General features: G+C 41.2%; 1 protein-coding gene across 4 annotated transcripts in view; it reads left to right on the plus strand.

The window, feature by feature from the left end:
- Positions 1-20744, plus strand: part of NEK11 (NIMA related kinase 11) — a 150973-nt gene that overhangs the window by 58698 nt on the left and 71531 nt on the right. For 3 of the 4 annotated variants that reach the window (XM_070433390.1, XM_070433394.1, XM_070433392.1), the window contains exons 7-12: positions 5769-5918; positions 6011-6089; positions 7060-7145; positions 10162-10281; positions 12129-12222; positions 17704-17818. In XM_070433390.1, the coding sequence (XP_070289491.1) occupies positions 5769-5918; positions 6011-6089; positions 7060-7145; positions 10162-10281; positions 12129-12222; positions 17704-17818 (644 nt within the window). The remainder of the gene's footprint in view (positions 1-5768; positions 5919-6010; positions 6090-7059; positions 7146-10161; positions 10282-12128; positions 12223-17703; positions 17819-20744) is intronic. The other variant, XM_070433391.1, reaches the window with a different exon arrangement.

Here is a 20744-nt window from a genome sequence, read left to right on the forward strand (position 1 = left end):
TGTCGTTCTACTTTCTCTAGCTTCCTACATTCAATTCATCATCTACGATACAACCGGAGCAGAATTTCTAAAATAAGGAACTAATCATTTGACTTCTCAGCTTAAAATCCTCCAAAGGTATACCATTACCTAGAGATAGTCAAGCCCAAAATCGTTGGCATGGAAAGTAATCCTCATGTCTTTCCAGCTTCCCTCTCCTGCCACCAGCTTTCCACATGCGCCAAGATCTCCAGAGAACAAGCCTATTTTCTGGTGAAGGATTTAGGAAAGGGAGAAGTACAGGTCAGGTTGGCAGCAGTTCTGATAGCTAATGTGGGGCCAGCAAGTATCTGGCTGCCAACAGCCCCTTCATCTGCCTCCCGGTGAAGGAAACTCTGGAACAAAAGAGCCCATTTCTCTCACCTGTCACCCCTGAGGAGTGAGCACTGGTGTCATTATTTTCACTCAACAGAAGCTGAAGTAGGAAAACATTTCAGTCAGATGCAGTAGATCTGGGCATTAATATATTTTTTGAGTGACTGGCATGAAATGATTAATACAAACTGCAGATAATATCAGTCTGGCCTGGTTAATTTTAAAAAGGTCCTGAAACAGCCCTAACCGGTTTGGCTCAATGGATAGAGCATTGGCCTGTGGACTCAAGGGTCCCAGGTTCGATTCTGGTCAAGGGCATGTACCTTGGTTGCGGGCACATCCCCAGTAGGGGGTGTACAGGAGGCAGCTGATCGATGTTTCTCTTTCATTGATGTTTAACTCTCTATCCCTCTCCCTTCCTCTCTGTAAAAAATCAATTAAAAAAAAATATATATATACTTATATATATATATTTTTTAAAAAAAGGTCCTGAAACAACTGCAGCAGCAGAACCAGAAATAGCTACTCTCTCTGGAGTGCTTACTCTGTGCTTGACAGTCAGTGTGCTAAGTGCTTATATACTTAATCTAAGATTATCTGTTACTACAAAATATATTATATATAATTCTATAATCTGCTTTTTTTTCTACTTAGCAAGATGAAACCATATCGCTCCTGTCTTCAGTTCTTCCATTGGCCAAATTCTTATGGTATGAAGGGCATGGGACCCCACCAGGGAGGGAAATGAGATTATCTTCCTTCAAATATTGTAAAGCTCAATTTTGAAAGGAAGTAATCAGGAAGAGCTGGTATAGGCAGGATAAAATGCACCCAAACTTTCTTCCTCACATTTTATGGATTATCCCCAAAATCTGATAGTATATTGGGATGATATGGTGGAAGTAGCGCTTTTCCTTTTCCATATTCTTTTAAAAATTTGGCTCCTCAGACACACCAGCCACATTTCAAGTGCTCATTGGCCACATGTAGCTACTAATAATTGTGTACGGAAATATCGAACATTTCTGTTGTGGTAGAAAATTCTGTTGGACAGTCCTGAGCTATTGTGCTGCCCCCTGCAGGCCTTGCCCGGGGTTTTCTTGCATCCACCCAGCTTTTACTTGGGCAGGTCCCATCCGTTTCAGCTGCTGTTCCTAGGGCGCCCACTGTGCTTTTCCGCGAGGTTCTTCTGTTCCTGGGTCTTTAGTCACCGCCTTGACTCCTGCTGCTGCTTCTCACACAGATACTGGCACTGTGTGGGTCGCATGGTGACTGTATTTGTCTCCCTTTGCTTATATTTTGAGGTCTGAGAAGACACATTGTCATCGAAGTTTTTTGAAAATGTTGGCCATGGTTTTTGATTTTGCTATCTAAGTGTTCTCTCTGTTTTACATGGGGATTCAAGAAAGATCCAGAAACTATACTTCCAGTGTAGCCATTGTTTTTACCCAAGTTCAGAGTCAACATTTTAACAAAACCCCTGCATGATTTGTATGCATAGTAAAGCTTGGGAGAAAACAGTAAAGGTTCTGGGACATGACAGGCCTTTAATAAACAGCTAGTTGCTCTATAACATTGCTTCTTAACTATTTGTTCAAGCAGCCCAATGTCTTTCATTACATTTAGATCAGTGGTTCTCAACCTTCCTAATGCAGCGACCCTTTAATACAGTTCCTCATGTTGTGGTGACCCCCAATTTCATTGTTACAAATTGAACATAATCAAAGCATAGTGATTAATCATAAAAACAGTATGTAATTATATATGTGTTTTCCGATGGTCTTAGGCGACCCCTGTGAAAGGGTCGTTTGACCCCCAAAGGGGTCGCGACCCACAGGTTGAGAACCTCTGATTTAGGTGGAGTTTATGTTGACCTAGTAAAGACTTTTTATTTAGGGTAACACACACTAAAACAAAACCCACTCCTCTTGTATTAACTTTCTATCTACTCAACTGCTTAAATTGTGTGTACTGCCTTCTAGATCAGTGTCAGGAAGATTTTCAATTACATCAAATAAAAATATGTATTATTTAAAAGATCAATATAGCTTTCCCAGTCCACCAGAGGTCCGCAGCACTGTGGGTAAGCTTCTCTTTGCAGAGTTTGAGCAGATTTCAAAGGGTAAATTTAGTTACCCGTAGACAAGACAAAGCTTGAGCTGCATTTGCAATTCATCATCAGCCCGGGCTTCTGAGATCCTGTGGGCAGTTCTGGTCGACTTGAGCAGATGGCCAGTTTCTGGAGTTCAGGTGTAATACGCTGTACATGCAGCTGATCCCAGCCTTCCCTTTCACTGCTACATTCCCTCCCTCAGGGGTTTATTTGCTTACTTCACAGTTGGCTGTATTTTGGAAAAAGAAAAGAATGCAAATCATAGACTTCGAAGTAAAATGCACCTCTCACTTATTTATTTCAACTCACCCCTCCAGCCCCTTTCCTTGCTTTCATGTTGCTAGATTTAAGACCTGGGAGTCAAATAAGAGAAAAATCTTCAAAAGTATGGAAGTGATGGCTTTGAAATGACATAATCCTTCCCATATAGAAATGTCTGGTTGGAAATTGAAGAAAATAAAAACCAGAGGTACATGGGTATACAGTTAGTAGCATAAAAGTATACATAGTAGATGGGTCTGAAAACCTTTAACAGGATAATAAAAAATCTTTCATCCCAAATATAATGGCAATTTCTGTAATCGGGTTGTCTCTTATTTCAGTTACCTGTATCCGTTCTAGGCCAGGTGCACTGGGACCATAGCAGGTCTCTGCCCATAAGTTACTGGCTGATAAATGAAGCCTTTTAACATGTGCTCTAGTGCAAGCAAATATCACCAAATGAAAGTGAAATGGATAAATGGAAAGCAGCATGCCTTCAGTGTAGCTGAATGGATTTCCAAAAAAGAGAAAGGTCTTGTTTCAAAATTAATTGATTACTGAGTCAGCCTCTAATTGTTCCATAATCTCAGTAGCCAGATAATTTCACATCTTTTTCAAACCTTAATACAGTCCACCCTTGAACAACATATGTTTGAACTGTGTATTTGGTTATATAAGACCTCCAAATTTGTTCTATTATCCCTTTGCATTTTCATATAAATTTTAGAATCAGCCAGTCAATTCTTGCAAAAAAAAAAGTCTGCTAGTATTTTGATTGCTCTTGCATTAGGTCTATAGATCATTCTGGAAAAAAAAAATGACTTGTTAACATTGAATCTTCCAACCTATGCATATAGATATATCCCTCTACCTCCCTCAATTTTTTTAGGTATTATTTTATTTCTCTTAGCAATGTATCATGGATTATGGTATAGGGTCTTGCATATCTTTCATTGGATTTTTAACTAGGTATTTGACATTGTGTGATGTTAATGCAAATAATATTTTTAATTTTATTTTTTAAATGTGTTTGCTGCAAGCTTATTGAAATAACCTTTTATGTACACAGTCATATTGAAATGCCTAATGACAGTTTAATGTCTTTTCTATTTTTCATATACTGGTATATACTAGAGGCCCAGTGCACGAATTCGTGCACAAGTAGGGTCCCTTGGCCTGGCCGGTGATCAGGGCCAATAAGGGCTCATCTTACCCAGTCCTGATTGGGGCTGATTGGGGCCATCCGGCTGGGGGAAGGGACTTTGGGAGGTTGACTGCCCAGCCCTGATCAGGGCTGATGGGGGCCAGCTGGCCACGGGGGGAGGGACCACAGGAGGTTGGCCAGCCATGGGAGGTTGGCTATGGGTGCACACTGACCACGAGGGGACAGCTCCTGCATTGAGTATCTGCCCCCTGGTAGTCAGGGCGAGTTATAGCAGCCGGTCAACCAGTCATTCGGTTGACTGGTTGTAATGGTTGTTCGGTTGCTTAGGCTTTTATATATATAGATTTTTGAACTTTTTCTGGCCTCAATGTTCTGGGTAGCACCTTCATTACAATATTCAATAGAAGTGATGATAGTAAGCATCCTTATCTTGTTGATTTTAAAATAAAAACTATATATTGATAGTTTATAAACTGTCAATATTTCATCAATAAGCATAATATTTACTATATGTCCTTATAGCTTTAAAAACCCAATTAAGGAAGTTTTCTCCCATTTCTAGTGTGCTAAGAGTTTTCTCCTTTTTTAAAAAACACAAATGGGTTTTGAATTTTATCAAATGCTTTTTCTGCTTTAATCAAGATGATAGAGTTTTTCTCTTCTATAAGGAGGTATTTTCCATTGATTGACTTTCAAATATAAGTCAACCCTGTATTCCTGAAATAAAATCCACTTGGTTATGATATATAATCTTTTCAATATATCACCATATTCTCTTTATAATATGTGTATATGTGTATTTGGATTTTTTAAATCTATTGTTCATAAATAAAATGTATTATTATTATTTGCTGGAATGGAAACATTCTCAGTGTATATCCTCTTACAAATGCATATTTTTTGAACACTCACAAAATAGTTAAAATATGATATTCATGTATGTATTTATTTATACATAAAATGCCTCCTATGATAAACAGGACAATGTTAAAAGTTACATAAAACACAACTTACATAAAGTTGATTGTAAATTTATTCTGATCTTTCAAGCAAGTAACATGAAAAGGGAGACTTGGCCAGTTACATAATTCAAAATACCCATAAGATTTAGAATAATCCATTATTCAAGAGAAGTACAGTTTTTTCTTAATACTAAGTTCAGGCAGAAATTTCCCCCTTAGTTTTCTTAATTACGTAGAGTTATTTGTAAGATTATTCTGTTGGTTTAGAAGTTACTGATTTGCATGGTTAGCACAAATCAGTGTTGAACTGATCTAGAATTTTAATATTCTGTCTCATACCCCTGAAGGGAGAATTACACATTTTCATGTGAGCTGCAAGTAGCTGTTCTTCCACCCTACTTGTAAATGAATTATATTTTTAAAAAACTAATAAAGAATGCATTTCCTTTTCAAAATGCTTGGATACACATTAGGGGGAAGGTTAGGCTGATAAATTAAAACTTTACTTTGCATATGTAATGTTCACAAAACTGTCTTAGGAAGATGATATTTAACTGCATTTTATTTTTCCTTCATAGAAGTTAATTCAGAAACTTTGTACTACATTGATCTAATATTTATTGGGTTCCTACTATGTGCAGATATATTCCTATTGGTTTGTTGCTTTCCTTTGACAAAAACTGGCCATTCAGACTTAATTTTGTGCTCTCTTCTTTCACCTTTTCCTCTTTTTTTAGTCACCATGGTCTTGAGTGGAACAGAACATTATGGAACTGAGGCTTTTAAACAAATGACTGAAGCATATGTTAGTGCCTTACAACCAATGCCCTAACACCTCTGAGGTTCTGTATGATGATCAAACTTAAAAAGAGGACATTTGCTCCTTATTTCTGTTCTTTGACTTTGTCTTCAGGTCTCTGGCATGCATTTTATATGAGATGTGCTGCATGAATCATGCATTCACGGGCTCCAATTTCTTGTCCATTGTTTTAAAAATTGTTGAAGGTGACACCCCTTCTCTCCCTACGAGATACCCAGGAGAACTGAATGCCATCATGGAATGGTATGGAAATAATGTGTTGTCACTGAAACAATTTTAAATTGTACTTACGTTTTAGTTCATCTGAAAAATAATTTTCTTTTTGAACCTTACAGCATGTTGAACAAGAACCCTTCACTGAGACCATCTGCTATAGAAATTTTAAAAATCCCTTATATTGATGAGCAGCTACAGGTACTTAAAATGAAAGGAATACTGGGAAGCACATATTAATTAGCATTGATATACATTCCAGGGTTGAAGCTATGCTGTGGGAATAAGAGGCATTAAGAGTCATTTATAAGAGAGGCACAAGATGTTTTTTAAAGCCAAGGGAAATTATCAGTCAGGACAATCTGGTGCCCCAGATCTTGGGATCACGATTTTCTGCCTAAACTCAACATCCCTCCTTAGGGCTCTTGGTTTCCAGATCTTACCGACTTCAACACTTTGTAAATATGTCCCTGCTAGGCCAAGAATGGGATGCTACTAATAACAAAACCTGGGATTTTCACTGAGCCGTTATTACCCCACCTCTTTATCATGTATCTCAATAATACTTTTTGTTGGTTAGGTGAGTTTATTTTGCTTTTCTGTAAATTAGGAAATTGGATGTAGAGAATTTGCCTCCCGTGATAAGAAAAAAGCAGATGGTACCCTCTCAGGAGGGTTTTTGTTTTTGTTTTTTAAATGTCTTAGCCTTTTACAATGTAAATTCCTCAGGCAAATTTCCTTTAATTTTATGAATATATTTAATAAGACTCCAAAGCATTCATTTGCCTTTTCATCTCAACCTAGTCGTGGCCCTGGGTGTGTGGACATTGTCCACCTCAGAGCCAGAGGTGGAGAGAGCTGGTGTGTTCTTGGAGCGGAAGGAAGGCCTGCCCTTGCCTGGGTAGCAGGGAGTGAGAGAACAGCAGTGCAAGACGGACTTGGAGAGGGAGGCAGGAGCCAGGCCTCTTAGGATCTGGTTGCATCAGCTACCACGTCATGTTTTGTAACCCTTTATAGAAGGAAAAATAGCTACCTGTGGGTTTTGTTTTCAAGCTTCCAGATATGGTCAGTAATAGTGCAAATTCAAAAGGGTGCCTGGTAGTTTTATATCCTCCCATCCCTGGAGAGGAGTCTTTAAGGTGTGTCAAGGTTGTTTGTTTGTTTTTTTCAGCACCTGATTTGTAGATATTCGGAAATGAGTCCAGAAGACAAGAATTTGAATTGTCAGAAGGAAACTGCTCATATAATTAATGCCATGTAAGTAATGACCTTGTTTTTAGAAAGCCCATTGAGCATAAATATTAAATGCGTTTGTCTTTAAATATCTATTAGTGCTAAGCTGTCTGCATGGGGTATCCTCAGATTCACTTAAGTCTTGCCAAGAAATTCAGGAGCGTCAGTAACTTGGCGTTCCAAAGCCCTTTGCCTCAGGTGGAAGCAAATTGAAATCATAAAAGTTTAAACCACGGCACAGCTCACAGATCTGCTGGGTAGCTCTGCAGTTGCCTTGTAAGTACATAGAGAAATTAAAATCTCAAACATTTAGTGATCTATATGCTAAGGCATCTTCCATATGAAGCATAAATGGGTTTTACATGTTGTTTGTTTAATGGGAGCTGCCAGGGTATCGATTGAAAAGACAGCATAGTGGAGTCCTGGGACAACTGAAAAGAAGCCAAAATTCACTTTCTTGAGTTATATCTAAAAACTAGAGAATGTGTGTTTCAAAGGAGCCATAACTATTTCCTGGCCTAACTGCTGCCACCTACCTCATCAAAATGTCTGTGCTGTCACTTGCAAGAGCCCAGAGTACTAGGTTACTTCAGAACAGCCATGCACCGCTGTGCAGGCTGCGTACCCCACAGCTCCAGGGGCACCGATTATAAAGACCAAATGTATAATGCTGTTGAAGAAGCTCTCTATTTAATGTTGTAAGGGCCCAAGGAGCTCTGCAGGGCAGTGGGGGAGAACAGTAGCCCTCATTAGCCTGGTCTTCAAGGCCAAATAGCACAAACATGCTTCTCTAATGCCCAGTCCCATGGTTTGTCTACTGCACTGTTTGTTTTCCGTCTTGACATTCAAGCTGAGGACACTGGTCCATCAAAGATATCCAGTCTTTGTTTAATGCATGATCTCCAGTTAAAATAGACTGCCCCTTCTGGGGGGTGCATTTTTATAGCCACACTCCTGTGACATTTGTTTTCATGGGTTCTACCTATTCTTTCAAGAAAGCCTGGATATTCTAATTTTATTTTGCTTTATTAATTGGAGATGTGACAGTAGTAGATAACTTATTTTTTTATTTTTATTTTAAAATGTTTTTATTGATTTCAGAGAGAGGAAGGAGAGGGAGGGAGAGAGGGGTAGAAACATCAGTGATGAGAGAGAATCAGGCCCCCCTAACTGGGGATCGAGCCTGTAACCCGGGCATGTGCCCTGACTGGGAATAGAACCATGACCTTCTGGTTCATGGGTCGACACTCAACCACTGAGCAACACCAGGTGAGGGAGAACTTATTTTTTAAGTATTGGACTAATTTTAGTTATCATTTTGCACTGCAATTATGAAATACTGTTTACAATTAAAGTGTTCTAGAATTCAGTTGTTTGGATGGTATTTCACATTATGAAATATTGACTTCAAATCATCACTGTTATTTTCAAGATCTATGACTATGCTTTAAGGAAAGCTGTTTGGTGTTATAAGATAAGGGATGTATATTCCTGAAACTTGCATGTCCCCTGGAGGCTCTGGTCTGGATGGTATTCTGGAGGGATGAGACATGCCTACAATGGTCATTACAATTTTCTCATCACTTTCCTACTTTGTTCTGCAAATATGTACAGAAACAAATGTCACTGAGAATGTGGTTGTAGACCTTTCAATACGTGATTAGTGTAAGCACATTTCTCTGAAGATAAGGTTCTTAATAATATCGGCTCACATTTTGGGGGTAATGACCATATGCTTGGCTCTGTTATGAGTACTTTGCATGGCTGTACTCATTTAAACTCCCAACAACCATGTGAAGCAGGTACTATTATTTTTTTTTAATGATCATAAAGATGCTAAGTAACTTCCCGGAAGGCGTATAGGATTTGAACTCAGAGAATCTTACTAACCCATATGATTAACCACTATGCAATGCTGCCAGGAAAATACCTACTGTATTAAGCCTAGAATATAAGACATATTCAATAAAATTTAGCTTGCCGAAACCGGTTTGGCTCAGTGGATAGAGCGTCGGCCTGCGGACTGAAGGGTCCCAGGTTCAATTCCGGTCAAGGGCATGTACCTTAGTTGCGGGCATATCCCCAGGAGGAGATGTGCAGGAGGCAGCTGATCGATGTTTCTCTCTCATCGATGTTTCTAACTCTCTATCCCTCTCCCTTCCTCTCTGTAAAAAATCAATAAAATATATTTTAAAAAAATAAATAAATAAAATAAAATAAAATTTAGCTATTAGCATGCTATCATCTTGGATACTTTTTATGTGCCAGACTTTGTGCATACATTATCTCATATAATACTCACTATAACCCATTCTTTTTTCTTCATTGTGTTTTCATTTTTATTTTTTAAATTAAATTTATTTTTATCCATTACCATTTATCCCCTCTATGCTGTCTTCCACCTCTACCCATCCCCCTCAACTCCCCATAATCATGTAACTACCACACTGTCGTCCATGTCCATGAGTTCTCTCTTTTTTTCCCCTTTTTGCTCAATCCCTCCACCCTCTTAACACTCCCCACTCCCAGCTGTCTGCCTGCTCTCTATTTATGAGTCTGTCTCTATTTTGCTTTATAACTCATTCTTTATGGATAAGAAAACTGAGGTTCATAGAAGTTCAGTAACTTGCCCAAAGCTACAGATCTAATGAATGAGGGTGCACATGACATTCAAACCCTGCTTATTTCCAAAGACTGTTCTATCCACATGGTCGAGTTAGTCTGCCTGTCTGTTTACTTCTTAATGACCAAGATCCTAATTTTTCTCACATTATGAAAAGCAGTCGTGAGCAATGAAATGAGCAGAAATGTGGAAAGTACATAATTTGCTTTTAAACAAAAATCTAATTTGAAAAACATTGCCAATTAACCACAGTCCTGGCTGGCTCATTACCTACCCAGACTTTATTAGTTTTTGCCTGGCATGTCTTGAGATGCTTTCCCCTTCTCAGCAGTGTAATGATCCTCTGTAAAATATTTGTTTAATTTTTCTGAGCATGTCTGGGATGTGCTCTGTGCGGAGAATCTGTATTTTCTCTAGGCAAAAGCAGATTCACCTGCAGACGCTGCGGGCGCTCTCTGAGGTACAGAAAATGACCCCCAGAGAAAGGATGCGGCTGAGGAAGCTCCAGGCAGCTGATGAGAAAGCCAGCAAGCTGAAGTAAGCGTCCTGTCCTCGGGGCATTTCAGCCCTTTGGCCAATTCCCAGAGCTCCGAAGGAATTCATTGAAGAAAAGCAAAGACAAAACAAGATAACAAAATGCATGCACTCATGATACATGTAACCTATTTTTTTATTCACTCCTTCCCTCAAAAGATAGTCATTGAGCCATGGGTGGTGGTTGGATGCCAGGCATTGTTAATATTAGGATTGTGTGAAAAGAATGATGGGATATCAGGGAGGTTACTAGTGATGCAAATATCGGCAGCCTCCAAATGAAGCCTCATTACTGCTGACATCTTCTGGACATAGCCCCGTGAGAGGGTGACAAGGCGACTTCAGGACTTGGCCCCCGTTCCCTAGGTGCTCGCTGCGTCCCCTCTGCCAGGAGACCTGACCCATCTACAGGGAGAAGGAGGTAGTGGCAGGAAATTGTTGGCCTTAGGAAGTGGTTTGGAAACAGAGCTCTGTTCTGTCAATTGAAGCCCTTTAGAAGGTCTGTGCTCTGGGCAGTGCTGCTGGTGGGAACTCTCACTGGTAATTAGAGTATTTACATTAAAACTGTTTCTGTACACAAAAGAAAGGCATAGATCTTCTACATGACATTTAATGTTTTCCTTATTTAAAGGCAATGGCTTTTAAGTGAAGTTGGTCTTGATTTTAAGAAAGACTCACATCGGAATTGTTTTTGATGGTTATATCTAGGATTCGAGAATGGTTATGTGTTCTAGCTAGAAAATGGCTCTGTTGTCAGAAGGGTTTTAATGTATCCATTTATAGACAAGAAAATTTGATCACATGGATGTTCAGTGATTTTTCAGAAAACATAAGTATAAATTAGCACACAAGTAATCACAAGAACTCAAATCAGTCTTCCAGTTTAGTAACAGATCTATTAAATTCAACTCTCCTGTAGTAGAGAAAACAGAGATGTGTCTGAGAAAACTTCCCCTCCACAGTGAGTCTCATATTCTTTTCTATAAATTCTTTGAAATGTTGCTCTCTGTCCTTGTTTATGTGTTTATTTCATCCTGAAAGCAGTTATCGAGTTATTAGTATGTGGTAGGCACTGTCCTGGGTGTCAGGGACACCCCCTCCCCCCCCATTTCATTACAGTCAGAGAACACCCAGGGATCAGTACTGTCAGCTGTGTTTTAGGAGTCCTAGAGCAGTGGTCGGCAAACTGCGGCTCGCAAGCCACATGCAACTCTTTGGCCCCTTGAGTGTGGCTCTTCCACAAAATACCACGAGCGGGCGCGCAAGTACAGTGCGAAGTTGACTTAAAACTTTAAGTAAAGTTTATTAAGTTAATTTTAGGGAACATTGTGGAGTGAAAGAAGATGTAGTGTCGAGGATTGAGAAAGGTATGTTGAGATGGTTTGGACATATAGAGAGGATGAACGAAAGGAGATAGACGAAACAAGTATACAAGACGAGTGTGGATGGGAGAGTTGGAAGGGGTTGACCTCAGCGAACGTACCTCAATCAGATTGAGGACGTTTTTAGCAAAGGCCAGCTTGGGAGTACCCTAATGAAGTTAATAACAATGTACCTACCTATATAGTTTAAGTTTAAAAATTTGGCTCTCAGAAGAAATTTCAATCGTCGTACTGTTGATATTTGGCTCCGTTGACTAATGAGTTTGCCGACCACTGTCCTAGAGCATCCCTGTGTGTGCTTTAGGGGGAATCAAGTGGGTGCTGCACTGCACACACATCTGCATGAGAGGAAGACCCATTGGCCTGGCTTTCCAACACCCCACCTTGCCTGTTGAAATAGGGATCATGCTTACCTTTAATAGAGATGTGGTTTTGGCAAATTGCAGCTATTTTGCTTTACACTTGCAGAAAACTTGTGGAAGAAAAATACGAAGAAAATAACAAACGAATGCAGGAATTGAGATCTCGGAACTTTCAGCAGCTAACTGTTGATGTGCTCCATGTAAGTGCTCTTATTTTACATGTTACATAAAACTTTTTCTTGCTTCAGATTTTTCAGATTCGTGTGGCCAGTTGGGTAGAAAGAGGGACAGGTAGGAAAAAAAGGATCCATATCAACTGTGCCCAATTCCAGGGAGGATGAACTGGGGTTCATTTTAGAATGTAGGCCAACAGTTAATGCCTACACCGATTCAAAGCAGCTGCACTTAGAGATGGAGCAATTGATTCATCCAGCAAATATCGAGTGCCTACTGTGTACAAGGTAATCAGGGCTGAGTGAACAATTGATGAGTTAAAATTATGACTTTGCAGAACAAATGTGTCTGCATCTAATTTTGAATTTCAGCCATGCTATTGTTGCTTTATCTCCTTAGTCCATTGTTTTCTTTTTTACTTAGTTGTTTGTTGTTGTGGTTGTTGATCTTCACCTGAGGATATTTTTCCATTATTTTTGGAGAGAGTGGAAGGGAGGGGGAGAGACAGAGAGAAACATCGATGTGAGAGAGATTCTTAGTTTTTATGCCTTCCCATTTTATTTTGTCTCCCATATATAACCTGCCTTGTGTTAATAATCCCATTCAAACTTTGAAGAATTACATACATAGCCAATAATAAATAGCGTTTCAGATTCACATAAAATGAACCCAAAATTCATATCCTCTGTATCCCAAGACCCTGGATAGCAAATACTGTTTTTCTTTAATGGTTAAAAATAGACCTTGGTATCAGCTCTGATACTTACGACAGTCTTTCTTCAGGGTCATATTTGCACGTAGACATCGACACCAACCCCTAGCTCTTCTGGTAAAGAGGAGTCATTTTTATTGTCTCAAATTCTGTTTGTTCACTCATTGGCGATCCCTCCATCTGAGGGAGATTTCCTCCTCCGGCAGGAAGAACTAAGCCCCCTGAGGCTGTGGGGATGATCCCTGGAGTGTGGGGGTGCTCATCCTGCTTTAGCTCAGTAATCGGAGGCCTCCACATCCTGGGGCAAGCAGGAGCTCCCCGCAGAGCTCACTCTCAGCCAGGCACAGACTAGGAACACGTGTTTTCTGCCTCCGTCTGCGAGGTTATTCACCTTTCTCAATCATTCAGTGGTTGTGATTGCTTTAGAGTTCTGAAGACCAAAGTTGGACCAGAGAGAGGGCCCAGCCTTTTCTAACCTTAAGAGTCTCCCTCTGTGGGAAGGAATAAAGCACTTCCTTTTGCAGAGAGTCAGGATGTTGGTGATATGTGTTCAATCCCGCCCCCCATGTTTCTACCCATCTCCCACTTTATTACGTGAAGCCAGCTGTGGGATCTGCTGCAGGCCCCGGAGACGTGGGAGAAATTGCTGGCTGGAAGGGCATGGGGTCAGCAGTAGATCTTGATGCCACCACTTGATGTCTGTTTGAGCGCTTGAGTGCCTTTCTCTAGCTCCCCAGACCTTTCTAGGCCCTGAAATCATAACTTGGGAAGGGGGTTGTCTACCCTCTGTCTTTTGTCTTTCCTCCCAAGTCCAGAACTGCAAATTCCCACAGGTCCTCACAAGGAGTCTGACATGAGAATTCTGTGTTTGTTAATATGTGTGAACTACATGTTCAGTCAGCTGAGAGAAACTGGAACCTTTTTTTTATGAAATGTTCAGAGACCCCTGCTTCTAAGGGGTTTTACCCCCTAAGATTAGATATTTAGAAGTACAGATATGGTAATATTTTTAGAGTACACAGGTATTGAATTATAATCTTGTAAATCTGAAAATTATATAATTATATATATATATAAACCAAGTTTATCTCAATTTTAAAAAAATGAAGTAACTTTATTCTTGAAGTTATCACATGGCAAATAGAAATGTAATTTCAAGTATGATTTTACATTTTAGTGTCAGATAATTTACTTAACTTTTTTGCTTTTTTAAAAAAAAATATTTTTTTATTGATTTCAGACAGGAAGGGAGAGGGAGAGAGATAGAGAAAACTTAATGATGAAAGAGAATCATTGATTGGCTACCTCCTGCACCCCCCCCTCCCCCGCCCCCCCCCCCCCCGCCTACTGAGGATCAAGCATTGTTAACACTGAACATGTACCCTGAGCGGGAATCAAATCGTGACATCCTGGTTCATAGGTGGACGCTCAACCACTGAGCAACACTGGCTAGCCTGCTTTTCTTTATTGATCCTTCAAAGTAATCATTTTCGTGTTCTTTTTCACTTCTGATGTGATTATTATCTATGTTAAACAACTACTCTACATTAGGTCTTGTCCCTCCTTTAAACCAGGGTCATTGGGGGATCCTCAAGTAACTTAAGATGAGACTGAGACTATAATGCAGGCAGAATCTCAGGAGACTTTGTTAGCTGTATATGATCCCATAGAACAGGGAGCAGAGTCCAGATCTTGGCCCAACTTAGAGAGGAAGGATTTCGCAAAGACTTTATGAAATCCCCACTCCACATCGCCTGCTTAGTTCTCCCCGATGCTCTGCCCTTTCCATCTCAAGGGGCAGCAGGAGCAGGAGAGGAAGTGCCTGATGCTGTCTTGGACAAAGATGTTGGTTCATTCTTTGTTCTTCTAAGAGTCAGTATCACCAATCTTTGGCCCTGAACTTTCCAGAAACCTGTTTCCTAAGTTTGCATATGATGGGGGCAGGAAATGCTGTAAGCAGATATGTGGCCTTGAAAATAGTACCCTCGCCTGCTGGCGTGGCTCAGTGGTTGAGCGTCAACCTGTGAACCAGGAGGTCACAGTTCGATTCCGGTCAGGGCACACCACCTGGGCTGCAGGCTCGATCCCCAGTGTGGGGCTTGCAGGAGGCAACTGATCAATGATTCTCTCTTATCATTGATGTTTCTATCTCTCTCTCCCCTTCCCTTCCTCTCTGAAATCAATAACAATATAATTTGGGGGGAAAAATATGACCCTCTTCTGGCTGGTTCAGTTCTGCAGACTGGGTTGCTTAGCCCTGCCCACTCCTCACCCCCAGGTCTCTTGTCCTCTTTTGTGCAATTATAGCAGCGGTTCTCAACCTGTGGGTCGCGACCCTTTTGGCGGTCGAATGACCCTTTCACAGGGGTCGCCTAAGACCATCCTGCGTATCAGATATTTACATTACGATTCATAGCAGTAGCAACATTACAATTATGAAGTAACAACAAAAATAATTTTATGGTTGGGTCACAACATGAGGAACTGTATTTAAAGGGCCAGAAGGTTGAGAACCACTGAATTAGAGAGTCATTTCCCGCTGGCCCATTGCTAGCATCCCACCTCCTCTCTTTCAAATGTCACCTCCTCTCAGGAAAACCTTTGACCTCTCAGATCCACAGTCAGCTGGCCCTCCTCCAAATTCTTGTGGCTTAGAGCAGTGCTTCTCAAACTTCAAAATCACCGGTCGGTCTTGTTGAAATGTGGGTTCTGGCTGGGTTGGTCTGGGGTGGGGCCCGGGTGGCTGCGTTCCTAGCACGCTTCCTAGTGATTCTGATGCTGCTGGCCCAGGCCCTCAGTGGACAGGCAGGGGGGCTCTTGACAGCAGCAGGTCACCTTCAGATGAGGGAAGACCTGGAAAAGCCACCTGCAGATAGACCTTGCAATTTCTCTAGGAAAAAAGGCACTAAATGGGAACAGCAGAAAAGCAGGAGCAACCGAGGGAAGGCTTTCTTGTTCGCCTCCGAGGAGGATGCAGGGTGGAGGCCTGGCGAAGGGGCAAGTCTCATCATATTCACAGGCCCAAGAGCGAGGCGGGTTTAATGACACTCAGAGAACAAAGGAGGGAGAAAACGGGAAGCCAAACACTTTGCTGAGGGACTGGAGGGTCTTAAACACTCAAGGAAAGGCATCGCTGAGCTGAAAAAGATAAAATAAACTATAAAAAAGAAATTGAATTAATCAGGTGCAAGACAGTAAAGAAAAACGTGATAAAGGAGAAAAGGAAAAGGAAAACGTTCCTGTCTTTGCCCATACTCATATTTATGATTTAATTTCTTCCTAATCTCATTGGCGCTTCTTCTTCCTTCTCTCTTGCGGGCTGAAGCAAACCACTTTATATTTCAAAAGCAGTTGTAGGAGATAGAGTCAGAGTTACGGGAGGGGATGGGCTGGCTATGTCACCTCTTAAACATGTTATAAAAACAACGTGAGGCGTTAAGGACAGTGGCTGGTTGCGTTGTGCAGACCTTAGCTGACAGGGCCTTTTGTTTTGGCTGTCAGAATGTGGAATCAGGTTGGGCACTGTTTCTTTAAGGATGGGAGCTTAAAAAGCAACCACATTCCATCATACACACAACAAGCCCAGTCTTCGTTTTCTCCTGTGGCGTGTACGGTTGGGGAGGTATCAGAATTGGGTTTCTGTTAAAAGTGCATAGCAGAGCAGGTCTCCATACATGCAATAGTAATTCAGGCCAAAGATCAGATCAAGTCCTCTTTCTAAGAGAAACAGTTACAATAATCCTACCTCTTCTCCTCAAAGAGAACCTCCGCAAATCAAAGTCAGTTGAGAGTCCAAATGCTTATTTTCCAGTCATTTCTGAAGTACACAGAGAATTCATTTCATGCAGCCCCTGTCCTTTGTTCTTAAAGTTCTCTGTGTGCTATCCCTGATGCTTTGAAATTGAGATCAATTTCACCTCATGCAACAATTATTATGCAGTACAAGCAACGGACTCCTTGAAGATATTTTATGACTGTATTTTCACAAACGCTGCCCCACAGTGTGTCACGGCTTTTATTTATTCATTTAAAACGAGTTAGAACTTCTCTTTCTGTTTTTAATAAGAAAACACTTGTGGAGTATGACCATCCACGGAGGCCACCCATCAAGGAAAACAGGTCACGTCAGCATCAGCTCTAGGCTGTAAACACATACACACAGACGCACATACATACAACTACAACACACACACAGACGCACATACATACAACTACCATAAAGCGAAATGACATTGAAACACCTATTGATGTATTTGAGAAATTTAAGTTTTTTGAAGTATGAATTCTTTCATGTGGCCTCTTAGATCTCTTTCTTTTAGGAAATTGGAATTTATAGACTCAGAACTTTTAAAGCTAGACAAGAGTTTGCAAGCATCCAAATCAATCCCTCACATTTGGAGATGAGGAAACAGCAGGGCTGGACTAGACTGAGGTGAGGGTGATGCCACGGGTGCAAATTTGAAGGAGGTACTTGTTCTCAGCTACCAAGCATTCCCAATTGAACCTGAAAGTCAGTGTCTCCTTCAGTTCTGCACCCTGGGCATTCCACTTGCCTCGCCCCAGTCACGGCCCTGAAACTGAGGCCTCGGGAGGTTTAAATGTTTGCCCAGTTTATTCAAGGCGGTTTCTCTATCCCAAGCTCCCTTCTTGAAATTTGAAAATGTCAACATGTTTAAGGGAGAAGATTAGGTAGGCTTCTGTTTTCAAATAGTCTTCTAAATGAGAATATCGTTTCATTTGTGGTAGCGCTATTTACTTGTATGTTTCTCACGAACTGTTAATTACCTTCCACAAGGAATCTGATGGCCCGACTTCAAAGAACCTGCCTGAGTCTCGGCCCATCCCTTGCCCGGACCTCGGTGCGCTTGAGCCAAGTGTAGAGGACACCATAGCTGACCTTGGAGATCGTGGTAGGAGTTTGCATCAGTATTCAGAAGGGTGCTTTCAGCTGACACATGGGTTGATGTAGCTGGGCCTGTAGTAGGCCTGGCTGGCCTCAGAGAGAAGCCCTGGGATGTATGTGACCTCCTTCCATCAGTTTTGTCAGAGGTGGGCTGTGACCAGGATGGAAACAGAGAAGCCAAGGTTAGTCTCTGCTCTCCTATTTTCTCCGTAGTAGTGAAACTCGCACCAGGTGAAGGATCTCTTCTCATGGGTTAACCATATGGCATTAACCTGACTTTGAAACAGTGTAGGACTGTAAGTGCTCTGAAACACCATTTCTCTTTTCTGTAAATGGTTTTTCTGGCCCTCATAAATTTAAAGTGAAGAAATGAAGTCAGGCTTTGGAAAATCAACTATTTAGATGTGCAATCATTGCCAGAAAAAATGTCCTCAGAGCTGTCACCCAATAGGGGAGATACATCATAGTCTAATGGTTGAAAACCAGAGTTTGGGAGTAAAAAGGCTGGCTATCAGGGAAGGCTCTAGCAACTTAATCTCTTCTTATCCATGAAACAAGACTAATACCTCCTATAAGGTTGTTGTGAAAAACAAATGAGACCGGCCACAGGATGCGCTCTTAGCTCAGTGCCCAGCACAGTGAGAGCCAAAGAAAGTGCAGCAGCTTATGCCTCTGAAGGGGAGGGGTATGACAGGAGGATCTTCTCACTCTTGTACCACTCTCCCCAGTGCCTAGGAAAAAGTGCCAGGGCATTGTAGACACTCAATAAATATTTCTTGAATAAATGAATGAGTGGATAAATAAATGAATGAAGGATCTATTAGTCTGGACTTCTGAGAAGCAGATGCCAAGTTGTACTAAAAGTACAAAAATCTTAGGGGAAATGCTTGCATAAAAGGAAATAGGAAAGGAGGGGGAAAAGGCTGAGAACCATCAGACCATGGTTCAAGTGTTATCCCAAGTGCAAAGAGAGGAGTTTGGTGGTGTGAACCAGTCTGCTTAGGCAGACAAGGGCAGCCAAGGCATCAGGAAGTCAGCCTTGAGCAAAGCCAGCCAGCAGAGGCCTGCTTCTGTAACTGCTGCACTCTGGCAGTAGCCTGTGGGGTGGCGCAGTAGCTGCTGGGAGAACGCAGGGATGAATTTCAGAGCACAGCAGCTGAGCCCTTGGCCATTTATGCTCCTTGTTGTTGGAGTTCTGTGAGGTGTATTCTCCATGAGAAGGGCTCCATAATGGGATAACCGCTCTCTCTGGCAGTAATTGAGTTCTCTTCTCAAAGTGAGAATGAAGGTGGTGAAAGTTGGCTTGGTTGGTCATCTCAGCCCAAATTCAAATTTGATGTCTCCCTCATTGAACTGTTAGAGCTGGTGTTGCCGGCTTCAGCTGTAAAGGAGACTAGCACCTGTTGCCCTTTAGGTTGGCATTTGCCAACTTTTAAAATGGTGTGGCAGCCCTCTGGTAGCAGATGGCATTGACAAATATGTACATCAGAGGGATTTGTATCTCAGACTCCTTTCAGTCGTTTCTTTCCTATAACTTGTTATTTTCCACAAATAGAATTTGGAAGCATAGAAATATCCCATGGGCCTTTCTTTCCAAGAATATAAAACTGAGAGTTAGGCCATTGGGTAGCACCTGATCTGGATGGTGTGTTGCTCGGTGGCCAGTGCTATCTGTGAAGATGAAGCCACTGGACAGGATGTTGAGTGGGTGGGTAGTCTAGGATCCAGAAGTCTGGGCCTAGCCTCTGGCTGTGAGGACGAAAAGTACTTATTACTCTTTTTATAGTTGAGAAGCCAAAGACATTAAGTAATTTGCTCCAGGACTCTAAAGCTCCTGCTTACTGGTGCAGCACCCCTTCCATGGCCATCGGAGTGTATGAATTTGGAGGTGGTAGGTAGAGCAGTCGATTTGCAAGAAACACAAACATGCCAAATGCATTAGACTTTCAAAAGGCAGAGACTCTTTGTGTGTCTCTGTGTCTTTACTATAAGCTCTAGTAGCCAAATTACTCCTCAGCTAGCCCTGCCACAGGTTCCGGCAGCCACCGGAAGACCCATGCTGGTATCCTTCTTACCTCTCCTGTTGAGGTGTCAGTATGGTAGACCATGTATTGATATACTAGCCAAACTGGAAATGATCCCGTCTACTCCTTTGACCATCATATAGCATGTCCATAAGAAGAAGCTGTAAGATCCCAAATCACATAGTATTTTTAGTTGGGCCAGTTTCCTTGTAAAATACTTTAAATATTTCCTTTATTTATTCCTCTCTGTAAATTTGTATTCTCTAAATTCTATTCTTCTTAAATATTAAATTGAAAAGAGAGACTGGGAACTATGAACATGGAACCTTCAGGTTGATCACTGATGAGAGGAATGGTGGGCAAGTACAGGAGGATGAGTGAGCAGATAGCTTAATCCTGAGATTCTGCGGCATGGGATTCCGGCACATGGTGATGAACCATGAAGTGGTTATTTCCCCGATTCTCTTTGGCTTTTAGAAGATTTCCTCCAAACTTTCAGCACCCAGAGGAAGGCTTCTTTTGTTTGTTTGTTTGTTTTTTACCTAGCGTGTACATGTAAAATAAAATTACACAGCCACTTCTTAAGTTCCTACGCCACATGTTTAATCAGTGTTTGATGTTGAATGGAAAAATTCCCTCTGGGATGTAGGATTTAGTTGCAGGGAAAAAAGACAGGGTAAGACAAAATGTACGTTCGATAGGCATTTACTTGACTATAGCTGATTTAATCCAGCCAGAATCACGGGAAAACTATTATAATTAAATAAGAAAGCACAAATAGAACATTAAAGAAATTACCCCTTTAAATATTAATATTTAAATCCTCATATGTAATCCTGATGATTTCTTGCACATTATTAATTTTTGCCAGGCACTTCATTGCACTTTAGCCGTATCTCAGAAGCTCAC

This window comes from Myotis yumanensis, unplaced genomic scaffold (assembly GCF_028538775.1).
Source record: "Myotis yumanensis isolate MYYU_CA2020_CCGP unplaced genomic scaffold, mMyoYum1.0.hap1 SCAF_14, whole genome shotgun sequence".
Classification (NCBI taxonomy): domain Eukaryota; kingdom Metazoa; phylum Chordata; class Mammalia; order Chiroptera; family Vespertilionidae; genus Myotis; species Myotis yumanensis.